At 40.7% G+C, this 13,030-nt stretch overlaps 1 protein-coding gene across 1 annotated transcript in view; it reads right to left on the reverse strand.

The window, feature by feature from the left end:
* Window positions 1–13,030, reverse strand: part of LOC137156871 (chloride channel protein C-like) — a 94,809-nt gene that overhangs the window by 47,989 nt on the left and 33,790 nt on the right. Inside the window, exon 11 of the mRNA XM_067553877.1 lies at window positions 11,015–11,186. Coding sequence (XP_067409978.1) covers window positions 11,015–11,186 — 172 coding nt within the window. The remainder of the gene's footprint in view (window positions 1–11,014; window positions 11,187–13,030) is intronic.

The raw sequence follows: 13,030 nt of genomic DNA on the forward strand, positions 1-13,030 counted from the left end.
AATAATTCTAGAGCACAAATTTGGGGCATAAACACTAGCATGTGTCATCCTTTCTTTATAAAAAGTGCTCTACTTCATAATCTCAGAGGTTCTGATGCTGCTTTTTGGTACCAAATGAACAATAGGAGCTCCTCTTGACAGCAAAAAGACGACAGAGTGAAACAATTGTCCTACCATGAATGTCTGAAGGTCAAAACATTTTTAGATAATAGGTCTAAGCAGTTTAGTATAGTTTAAATTCCCATAGTTTAAAATCAGACAACTAAGTGACAGAAAACCAGACCCTATCAGCACAATTTTTGTGAAGCATCTTAGGTGTTGGGGTAAAGTGTTAATTGGGCCCTAGAGTATTTTAGTGAGACTGGCTGGTTCATTAGACATTCTAGTCCTGAGAAGAACTTGCTGGGTGAGTTTCCAAATAATTAAGCACTTCCTCTGGGTCAGCAAAGAGAAGGTGCTGCCTTTCAAAAATCCCCTCTCAGTTTTGAAGGAAAAATATGGTGTAGTCAAGATTTCTTTCACTAAGCTTTCCTTTGCTCCTACAAAAGACTTACACTTTTTAAAAACTTTTCCACCAAAACTAGGAGGTTTTCCCACCAAAACAACAGTGTGGAGCCCTAATAGGTAGTTTTGCCAAAATAACTGGCTGCTTGAAAAACCCTATGAGCCAAATTTGGCCGTGAATTACACTACTGTAAACATGGAGTAAGTCCACCAAAGTAAAAAAAAAAAGTATCTCGACATTCACACTGGTGTAGCTGAGAGCAGAATTTGATCTTGACTTAGGAATGGATGCATGTCTGCTCTTGCTAGCCAAAAAGCAGCCTCTGGGTGAGGTCCCTATAGTATGTGCCTTATCAATGACTAGTGGTGCAGGAAATGCTTCATGCTCCAGAGATTTAGCTAGCAAATCCTGCAGAAAATCCTCTACGGTGCCTGTGTCTGAGCCCTCAGGTAGTTCCAGCAGCCTGCTATTATTTCTATGTGACCTGTTTTCCAGGTCATCTGATATCTATTTATACCAGAACAGTTTTTTCTTAATAGCGGGAGTGTCTTTCCTACTGCTTTCTCTCAAGATTGTTGATGCAAGTTTCTTCAGCTGAGATGCACTTGTCCAGTCAGTTTGATTTCCCTTTCAGGCCCTTTGCCAAGTCAGAAAGAGGTATGTGGTGTTGTGGCTGTTGTTGTTTTTCATCACACACACAGGCACACACACACTGCCAAATCTGTGTTGCCATCAGGACAGTGAGGAGAACCTTTTATAGCCCTCTCTCTCTCATTGCCTGCTTCCTCCTCAGAATTGGGTGCAGCATTCCTAGGCAAGGAGAAGGAAGGGAAAACGAGCCCTATGAGTAAATGTTCTCTTCTCTTACCCTTTTGTTTTGGGGCTTAGTGTTAGGTTTGGCAGAAAGAGCTGCATCTAGAAGCTTTTAAATTGTATTGCCTGACATTTTACAAAACATTTTTGAGGAGGCTGTTGTGAGGTTAAAACTGGGCTAGGAGGACAGAAAGGCAGTACAAGTCTTTCAACAAGCTTGACTTTCAACTAAAATTTTTAAAAGACATTTTTTGTTGATACCTTCTTCTAACACTCATTTATAAGGTTCTCTTATGTTTTTCCACGAGGGATGTTGCTATATATCAATCTATGGATTAGGGGATCTTTTCCTACCCACCCCTATTTTAAAAAAAACACAACTAGTTCTACTGAGCTTCCCTCTCTGGCTTTGCACCTCTTCCTAGACAGGGTAGCTCTTGTGAATGCAGAGTTGAGGTCCCTTGTGTTTGCAATCCTGCTCAATGCTCTTTTGTACTTACACGTGTAATTATTGTGATTCCCCATCCTCTCTGAAAAATTTAGATGAAAATGAAACATTTTTTCCTTTTTGTCAAAAATATTCGAGTTTAAGACAAAACGAAATATTTTCCTTTTTGTAGTCAAAAAACAGCAAAAACATGAATAATTTTGTAGAAAACAAAAAAATTTAAAACCTTCATTTTTGACAAAATCCCATTTTTTATGAAAAACTTTTATTGAAAACATTTTGACTAACTCTAGAGTTCAGCTGACTGAGCTCTGCCCATTTGCAATACTGTAGAGTGTGCCAGTATATGTATTATAAATCCCTGATTTCAGGGCTTTTTAATTCAGATGATGATAAATACTCAACACTGAAAGCAACATACTGTAGAAGATTTTGTCCCAGAAATAATTATTTTCTCAAAATTTGGGAAAAAATGTGGCTGTATTCTGGTTACATAAATTAAAAACAAAACATAGCTTAATGGTTTCAGATACTTTTTGTGACAGTGTAACTTCAAAATGGCTTTAATTTGGAAATAAATTAAATTTGGCCAGGATTTCATCTGTAGCACAAACTAATTATTTTTTGTAATTTGAAAAAAATTAAAGACAGAAAATATTGTGAATTAAAAATAACTTCTGCACAGTAAATTCTCATGAATTTTCATTAGTATTTGTACTACATGTCCCAAATGTATAATTATATAATGTAATACACTAGATCATTTTATAAATAACCTTTACAACTACTGTAAGTTATGGTCAGAAAAGTGACTTTATAGAAATGGTATCTTCTTACACTACAGTTCTGATTTTGATGTATAATTACAGCAGAGACAAATCTGAGGGGCAAAATTCAGATCTACGTCTGAACTTTCCCACAGTACAAGAGTTTTTAAATCTGAAGTTTTGATTTGGGTCTATATCTAATTCAGAATCATGTCTGCTTATTTTACTAATAAAAAGAAATTTTACTTCATTTTATTTCAGGTACCTGAGCGTGTACCGCTATTGAAAACAAAAACCTGGATTTTCTTCTGGCTTGCAATATCTATACAACCTTTAATTAAATTCTACTCTAGTTGAAAGAGGTTTTTCTTTACTGGTGATTATGCATGAGCCAAAAAGAGCCTAGTTTGATTTTAAAGTCACAGGCTGAGTTTTCAAGCCAAGATGGGGGCCTGTACATTTATTTTATGGTACCAGGATTAGAGCTGGTCAACATATCAGCTGTTTTCCTTGTAGAAAACTTTGATTTTTTTGTCAAAAAATTGAAAATAGAAAATTTTGATTTGGAAATGCTGTCGCAGTCACTGATGTGAAGTTTCAGGCTCCCATTTTCCTCAGGTTGAGATCCCTGGCCAGACTACATCTACCATGATGGACCACAGTTTTCTCCCTTACTATGCCTCCGTGCTACATCACAGAAATCTCTATCATGGGAGATGTCATCTGGCTGGAGAGCCCAGTCAATAAAGTAAAATGAGACAACCAAACTGTGACTCTGATGAGACACTGTGGCAGCATTTCCAAATCAAATGTTTGGGTCTTGAGGTCTTCAGTTTCTTAAGAAACAGTCAAAATTTCCCGTGGAAAGCAGAGACACTTCTTGCAAAATAATATGTTTAGTCAAAAACCCAATTTTCTGTCAAAAATTAGTTTTGACATAAAATGTTCAATCCACTCTAACCTGTTTGACTCTATAAACATGGATTTCTGCAATGCCATTTTTGTAGTTACTTTTCAGTGTGGAAGGATACACTGAAGAGAGTACCAGTATTTGTGTTTAACAGCAGGCCGGCTCAGGTCTACCCTAAACAGAAAGCTCATTTCTTTTAAAACAGTGTGTAATTGTCATACTGCTCTCACCATATCAGAGACCCCGCCAAGGTCAATTCTCAGCCGAGACTCTTGCTCAGTTGGCCAACAAGGTCTGCTGGTGCAATAAAAGTAGAATACACAGCTAGCTTCTGAGGGAAGTGTTTGTAATCAGGCATCACATGTTAACCATGAACCTTATTGCTTTTTAAAGGAGTGACAAGCTCTGAAAGGAATCCCATCCGGTCCCACCAGCAGGCCACCGCTTCTCATTTTGGGAGAGTGTTCTGAAGACAAGATTATAGATTTTAAGGCTAGAGGGAACCATTAGGTCATCTAGTCTGACCTCCTGGATAACAACCATCCTGTACTGAGCCTCGTAACTTGTGTTTGACTCACGCGTATCTTCCAGAAAGGCATCCAGTCTGGATCTGAAGACTTGAAGAGAGAAAGAATCTACACTCACCTTGGTAGTTTCTTAACCTTTGCACCATCCTCACTAAACCATTCACACTGGCTAATGCCAACTCCAAGAGGGAAAGTTAAGGCTGCACTGTGGGGATGGGCACCCCAACCCCACATCTTCTGCTCTTCAGAGGTCCACACCCCACCACTCCAACTCCTTACCTCCTAATTCTCAAAAGTTCAAATTCAGCCACTTCCCACACTCTAGAAGGGCATGAGGCACCACTGGGCAATTTGAACTCTGGACCGATTCAGTTTTGGGGCACTTGAGAATATATTTAACAACCAGTAACGTAAAATAAAGAAAACTATGTAACCAAAAAGAAACACCTGCAGTGGGGCGTTCGTGGATGTTTTAAAGTCAAGAGATAGTTTGCTTAAAAAGGAGGGTATGGGAAGAATAGGATTAATTACTACTATCCCTCCCTTACAATAAATCACTAGAGCCAGGGAACAGGTCATTTGGAAGGAGGAGCAGATGAATGAGTCTCTCCTCCACATACGCAAATCACACACCCTTCATCCCCCAAGTCCTTCTTAGCCATTCAACTGTGGGGGTGGGGAGAAGAACCCCTCTTCCAACACCCTCCCAAGTAACACCCAACCCCTTTTCTAGGTTTCCTCTCCCCATGAATGAGAAAACTCTCACAAAACTACAAACTAGGGGGGACCATCTAGGCAGAAAACTATGAGACTGAGTAAGTATATAGCTCTTCTAGGCTATTGTTCTGCTACCCTACTTTCTCCTCCCTCTGCCAAAAAGATGCTGCCTATAAATTAGAGCCTCCAGGAGGAGAAGCAAAAGAGCATATTAAAGAGGCAGATGCCATGGTTATTAGCACAGTATAAAACATAATACAGTAGACGGAGTGCAACAGTTGGTGCAACTGACAGTGTGGGGGAACCATTTGAGTTGGACACTGAACGCCCCAGGAAAACAAAGCTGCTTGTTTACCACTCTTTCTCATCAGAGGACAGAATATTTATGAGTTTTAAAAAGTTATATTACCTACTTTCAAGAACTTGAAACAAAATCAACACACTAATAGATGTAGTGAATGATAAGCAACAAAAATCCTTCAGAAAAAGCACAGAATTAGTGACACACAAGCTCCCAGAGAAAATTCACATAAATGCTACAAGGTAAGACTGTGAAGCTTGTGAACAAACCGCAACTGCTGGCAATCTAATCTGTGGGTCTTGGGTATCCCAGAGGAGGAGGCTGAAGTGGAGAATACACAATCCAGCTACTCACAGTCTGATACAAGGCACATCTATAGTGGCATTTTTCTTGCATCTCATCAGCTAGAAAGTACACTCTGGTGTTTACAGGCCAAGCTTAATATGAGTGCAGTACGTTCCATGATTTTATTGCCTAGCTAATGCACAAACTAGCCATTTTCACTTACTATATTTTCACCTGTTAAACAGGAGATCTGGGGGCCATTATATCAACCCTGCTGCTATAGTGCAGAATTGATTTGCCTACAATGACGACAATGCTTCCCTTTTCCCAAAATAGTCTCTTTACAGATGGCATAGACAACCAAAGTCCCTGCCATCATTGACTATTAGATTCTATTTTCATCATATTGCCTCAGGTCACCATCTGTAATGTATTGCCAGACTGAGACCTTCACTCAGTAAAGGAGGATTTAGTATTTCTGGTCAGTGATTTTAGTGTTTTCAAAGCTAGATTATTGCAAGTATTTCTTGTTTTTAGGAGCTCCAGTTTTTACCATGTCTCCCATAGGATGCAGCTCATTCAAAATGCAGCTGCTTGTATCCTAATAAACACTTAATTTTCTGAGCACATGCCTCCTATTTTAAAATCTTTCCACTGGCTTCCTGTCAACTTCACATTGATTTTAAAATCCTTATACTTATATTTTCAGCTTTAAATAGCTGTGGCCCATCTTCCATAACCAGTGTGCTGTGCCTACACATCCTCAGGCATTCAGTTGGATCTAAATTGTGGATCATTTGCTTTGTCTGTGCTATAATCTTGTGTCTATTTAAGCATTTCTAAGATGTCCATCACTTGTCGGTACCAGCTTTTGATACGTTACCAGAATCTCCTGTAAACACTCAAAGGACACGCAAGCCTGTTGCAAACACCTCTCAATACATTGACTTGTACGTCATAGTGCTCTGTGTAACATTGCTTTGAAGGATGCCATATAACATGTATTATCAAAATCTTTGTTTTCGCACAGTATTGGCTACATGATCTAGATTTCGCAATAGTGCCATAGCATGATGGGGAGTAAGGAGACAATGGATAAACTCTGTGTAGTTACCATCACCTAAGATTTAACAGCTGGGTTTCAGTACCTGACCAAAGCTGAAATGGAAGTGCCAGAATTTGGCATGTGTAATATTAAAATAGCTTATACACTTTAGACTAAAAGTTAAGCTTTTGAAAAAGTACTGTACTAACAGAAGTAAAGGAATAGAAGAAGCTGATAATCTGTAGGCAAAGCTATTTTTAAAAGAGAAAAAAAGGTATGCTAAGGGTATAATTTGAGTGCCCCTTCCACATTTGGGTAGGGCTGGTTGGAAATTTTCCAAAAGAAAAAAAGTGCTGAGGATCTCCAGTTCATGGAAAATTTCAAAATGTCCAAATTTCCCAAGAACTGGAAATTTAGTTTGGCCAGCTGTACATTTAGATGCTCATACATCAATAGGAAGTACAGGACATGAAAAAACAATGAGAGTCCTGTAGCACCTTAAAGACTAACAAATTTCTGCAGGCATAAGCTTTCGTGGGCTGCAACCCATTTCTTCAGACCACGAAAGCTTATGCCCGCAGAAATTTGTTAGTCTTTAAGGTGCTACAGGACTCTTGTTGTTTTTGCTGTATACAGACTAACACGACTACCCCTCTGGAACATAGTACATGAAAAGAATACAGATACAACTGTTTCCAAAGTACAGAACAAGAGATTCATATGCAGTGTTCTTTGGTTGACTACAAGCAACGTGGCCCTACCTATGTGCCACAGTCTTGATCTGGGCACCTATGGGATTAAGTCTCCATTCCCCATCCATCTTTGGATTCTCTGCTAAACTAGTATCAAGTGACAGTGCCATCTGTGGTTTCTGTGATATGAACACGTGTTCATTAGGAAATGGACTGAGACCAACAATTGCACATAGTCCACTGAACAACCATCAGATGATTAGCAATTTTAATTCACTACTAGGGTCCCCCTACCACTCCCAAGCCACACACTTACAAAGCCATGTTCCCTGCTGGCAGGCCTAGAGTAAGAGGGCAGAAAGGTGGGAGAGGGAACAATTCAAATGCTAAATTTGAGGTCTTGCAGTTGTTCATTCTGAACACACAAAAAAATGTACTGAATATTTCTCATTATGGTCTAGAGTCAGATTCAGACTGGTGCTCCGAAGTTAAATGCTCTGTATCCTATTACCAGGCCACTGACCTATCCAACCCTCTGAGGATATTTTTCCTTTCATTTTGCTTTATGTAAAACTATGCTTGCCCTTCTTTCCTGAACATGAGGGAAATCTTCTGAGCTCCAAAGATATCCCAGATTTTCTCCTTTTCATCACCCTTCCTACAAAGGCTTGGTGTCAAACAGACCCTCCCTCCAGTGATGGAGCATTGGGTATAGCCCCATCTAAATGCCAGCACTCCATTCCCCATCTCCACCAGAGGAGGGTGCCCTTAAATTAGGGCAACCCCTAGTTTGGGTATCAGTATAATGATGCCTTTTACCAGTATAACTTATTCCCTTTAAGGGAGGAAGCTATTTTAGTATAACTGCATCCACATTAGCAGAGGTTGTAGCACTGTACCAGTATAGTTAAAGAGATATCATTGTGATCTGTAGACAAGCCCTCAGTACAGGACTTGAACTCTAATCCCACACCAGACCAGTGCCATCCTCCATTTTTAACACCGGGGAAGCAATGCAAGTCAGATTCAGGTTTTCAAGCATCTAATTGGGACAAAGTTTGGTCACAAACAAAAAGTTACTGAGACAACTCTATTTCAATAAAATGAACTCCCACCCCCAGACCATCCTCTTGCCAATGAACTCAGGACAATTATGCAGCCTCAAGAGACAGGAGGATGTGGGGACAGAGGTCTTGCACTTCTTGTACTATCCAAGGGAAACATCGCCACTTGCCACAAAGGGCAGACAATGAAGGTCAAGTGTCAACACGGGGTAGAAAGAGGCAGCCAAGAAAGAAAAGGTGGCCAGATTCCTGTGGGGTCTGTCACAAAAAGAAAAGAAAGCATTTTACAAACCTGTTCACTACAAGCTCCACATTCATAACTGTTTCCAAATGGAAAGCTGTGCCGAAAGCCAAAGCAAACATTCCCAATTCTTTTTTAAACTATCAGACTATATAGGAAAATATGTGCATTTTATGGTTTGGGGGCACAACCTTTTAACTATGTTTTTGCATTGTCATGTCCAAGTCCTTTTTTCCCCCGTCAAAAATTAATATTTCCTCAAGCAATACAGCTATTTATTTTGGACGAACTTGAACTGAAGCACAATCTCCCTTTGCAAAACAACAAGGCACAGAGGAGTTAGAACATGACACCTAGGGGATTTCAGAGCACATTGCAGTGCAACTATAATTTTTCTGGTGCCTTTTCAATTGATTCTTGTGCTGCTGTCTTAGCAGTTAAGTGCTAATTTTGTGTGCTCTTAGTTGGCAGTCAGAAAAGCAGGAGTCTGGGAAGTGGAGCTGAAAATAACAAAATTTACAGTGTCTGCCTCTTTATTAGAATTGTATTAAGCACAATTCTGGTTTCATCATGCAAGACTGGTAAGTGTTCTGGCAAGAAATAATTTTGCACTTCCCTGCTGTGAACCACAGCCTTTCGGGCACCAAGCTAAGGAAGACGTCAATCATCTGCCTTCCCACTGAGGCGCTAGATCAGCAACAAGAGCCTCAAGTGACAGGATACAAATGATATTTAAATTGGATTTTCATAAAGTTAGTGCATGCAAATCCAGGCTCCCCTGGCAAAGGCATTAGGTTAGTGCCATCTTGTAGCTTTCATAAAACTTAAAGCAGCTCCTTAGGGAATGACTCTCCTAGTTCCAGTTCCTCCAGATTTCACAGCCTGTCACAATCAACCCTGAATTTTCAGTACCCTACCTTCAAAAAAGATGTAAACATCTATAATCTGATAATCAGCAGGAGAGAACTTTAGTGCATACACACTGAAAAGGGAAAGAAGTGTTAAAATAGCAAGGGGGCATGGGAAATAGAGATAGGGTTGCCAACCCTCCAGGATTGTCCTGGAGTCTCCAGGAATTAAAGATAACTTTTTTAATTAAAGATTATGTCATGTGATGAAACCCCCAGGAATATGTCCAAACAAAATTGGCAACCCTAAAGAGCTTCAGTAAAACAATAACATCTGTAAATCATTTATAGTAAAGTAAAAATATTTTATATATACATAACACTTTTCATCCTGAAGGATTAAAAAATGCTTTACAAACAATAAACATAAAATATTACTGACATGTAGCCACCTCTGGGTGAATGGTAACAACTAGATCTGGTTGGAGAAATTTCAACTGAACTATAAAACTGTCAAAACACACAGTTCCATCAAAAACAAAACGCTCTGTGAAACTGTGGATTTCCCCCCCAAAAAAAGATTCAGAAGAAAATTGGTGGGGGAGGGTTCTGACTGTATCAAAATGTCCTGTTTCAACATATCTTGAACTAAGCATTTTTTATTTTTCATTTTGAAACTACTTTTAATTTTATTTTATATATTATATTATAATCAAATTTTTAAAAATAAGAATAAAAACAAAACACTTTTTTCAAAACTAAATGTTTTGCTTGACCTGAAGTGGTTTTCTTTTTTTTTAAGTATTTAATTCATGGAGAATTTTATTTTTATTTTTTTTTTTTTTGTTCCCTTTCAGAATGAACCCAAATTTTGAAATCTCAAAATCTTTTATTAATTGGAACTTTCATCCTATGCACAGCTCTAATGACAACTAGCCAGATCACAAAAGACTGCACAATAGTGTGCTGGGAATGAAAACCTTGACCTGGACCCAGGGTAAACTCCTACCCTTAAAATTATGAGATCTTTAAGGCAAATCAAGCAGGACAGACAGGGGCTTGGTTTAATGTCTCATCTAAATGTTTTTCTTGCACGAGCACACGCACACATGCACACCAATATCCATGGAACATGATTGATGTACCTTGGGAGAATGAAATGTTGAGTTTTTCCTGACAGAATCTGAACCTGTGGCATCCACATCACTTATTTTGTCTGGTGTGAGTTTCAGTCAACTCAGTCTCATCTGTCCCTCCCATTCTCAGCACAACTAAAGCCCAACCCTTAAGCATAGGCGCTGAAACCAGGATAGGCTAAAATCCCTCTAAATGTAATACTTTTCCATTTAACCTTTAACTTTCCCCCAATGTAAAGAGTCCCAGTGCATTCTACTCAAACTAGAGGCACACAAAAACTAGTGGGGCACCCAGTTGTAAAGGAATCTCAAAGGTACACTTACAAAAGACACACTGTGCAAGATCTCCCTCCACACAAAAGTCACCACTCACCTCAGGTGTCAGTCATTTAAATGTCATACTCCATGTTTTAAAAAACAGAGGTCCTAGATTCTGCTTCCCTTGGCAATAAATTATTGACACCTCTGTTACTATTGCAATGAGAAATGGATTCTCTTCTCCAGAATTAAAGAGCCAATTCCAAACATATTTTACTAATGAAAATCCTTCCAAAAAAAACCCCAAGCAAACCAAAAATAAACAATTAACCCAACAGGACTCCTATTTATGACCCCATGGGGCACCAGTGAGGGGCTCACTTAGTTGTGGCAGAAGAAGTTCTAGGACAACCCAGCCTGCAAGATAGCCAAATATCTGAGAACTTAACACATTTACCATGATAACTGTGAGGGAGATGGTTAGTCTTGACACACCACTGAAAAAAGAAGCTGCTCCAACTGCAGCAAAGAGTCCCGGATCAATCCATGCCTCTTGTTCATTAGTCTGAACACCAAAAATGGACACAAGAATCAGGCCAACTATCCTGCCATATAAAGCTCCTGTGTACCTGAATGTGAAAAGAACAAAATGAGAACATTACTTTTGCAAGATACGCTATTTTCCAGGGTTTTTTCCTTCTTCTCTGCTAACCCAGCATTTCATTCTGTCAGCTCTACTTTTGTAATACAACCCTGTTCGAGCAGCACCAGGTTCCTTTAAATTATGGGGACCCAACCAGCTGGGCAGTCAGGGTAGAACAGGACCTGCTGGCCTCACAGGGTGGGGAGAGAGTCAGATGGGGGGCCCTCCAGCTGGGGTGACCCCAGGCCTGAGCAGTCAGCAAGGATGTGTGGAGAAGGCATGGGAGAATCACAGTGCCAGGGGATGTGCAGGGGACCTCTAGAGAAGGGAGACATGGCCCCCACTCAGAGGCAGAACACAAGGTAAAAGCATGGGCCACTTTGCATGGGGCAGGAAAATAGGGCAGGGGAAAGACTGGCAATGGTTGGGGGCAGAGGGAGCTGAAAGAGGCAGTTGAGAGCTGGGGGTGGGGAAACAGGACTGGAGCAGAACTTGAGGCATCTGAAGCAGCGTTGGAGGGATGTGGGTTGGAGTAAAGCTAGAGAGGACCAAGGTGGGGAGCTGAGAGAGGGCAACTCCAGGAAGCGGGCAGAAGGGGAGCTAAACAGGGCCTGGATGGTGATTGGATCAGGGCTAGGGGAGCGGAGGATTGAATTGAAAGAGACTGAAGCAGGGTTCAGGGAGAGTAGGGGGGGGCAGGATCAGAACGGGAGGGGAGCAAGGGAAGCTCATGGGGCAATCTGGGGATTTGTAGGGGAGTCATGAAGGGGCTGAGGGAAGCTAGGCAGGAGTTAGGGGAGGGGAGGGCTAGGTTGAGACTGTGGTAGAGCTAGGCAGAAGCTGGGAGTATATAGGCAGCAGCTGGGGGTCAGAAGGGCTGGACAGGGGCAGGGGGCTAAAGGATGAGTGGGATGGAATAGGACTGTACGGGAGCTCAAGGGGGGCCAATTCTGGAACTGGGAATGGGGCCCCAATCTATTTTTACCCAGGGTCCTCTGGGATCTTGTAACGTCACTGATTTAGTGGCAGTCATTATCACCTCTAGGCACAAAACTGACATACCTACCAAGTTCCCCTCACTTTGTTTGAAGAAGCTAATATATCAACTGCTTTTAAAAAAGAACAAGTATAGTATGATGCAATATTTCAGGCTCTCCAGTGTTCACTGACATTGCAGTTGAGAGGCATACACTAAGGCCTGGTCAACGCTAGAAAATGTGGTCAATCTAACTACATCACGCTGGGGAGTGAAAAGTCCACACCCCTAAACAACACAGTTAAACCGCCCTAATCCCCAGCGTAGACAGCATTAGACCAATGGGAGAATTCTCCTAGCGATTTAGCTAATGCCTCTCGGGGAGGTGCAATACATACACAGATGGGAGGAAACCCCCTTCCCCCCAGATTGGCACAGGTAATGTCATCACCGACATGCTACATCTGTGCATCTGTGCTGCTGCAGAATTTTAAATGTAAACAACCCCTGATATGGCAAGGGTTTGGGGTACATCATTCAGTCCAATCCAAACAACAACAATCTGCATTTCTATAGCTCCAGCCTAGAATTTCCAAATAGTTTTGAACATGTTAAATATACCTCACAACAACCCTATGAAGTAGGCATGGACAGTATTGTTATATCCACTTTACACATGGATAAACTAAAGTGAAGAAAGGTAACTTGCCCCAAGTCACACGGTGAATCATTGATGAAGCCAGGAATAGAACCCAGGAGTCCTGAGTCCCAGTCCCCTGCATTCAACAAAAGGCACAAGAATTTTCAGTACAGACAGCCTTGCAGTAATGGCAAAATCATTGGCTTAAGTCATA

The sequence above is a fragment of the Emydura macquarii genome, unplaced genomic scaffold, assembly GCF_026122565.2.
Source record: "Emydura macquarii macquarii isolate MOO-44397 ecotype Brisbane River unplaced genomic scaffold, CSIRO-AGI_Emac_v2 contig_1477, whole genome shotgun sequence".
Lineage (NCBI taxonomy): Eukaryota > Metazoa > Chordata > Testudines > Chelidae > Emydura > Emydura macquarii.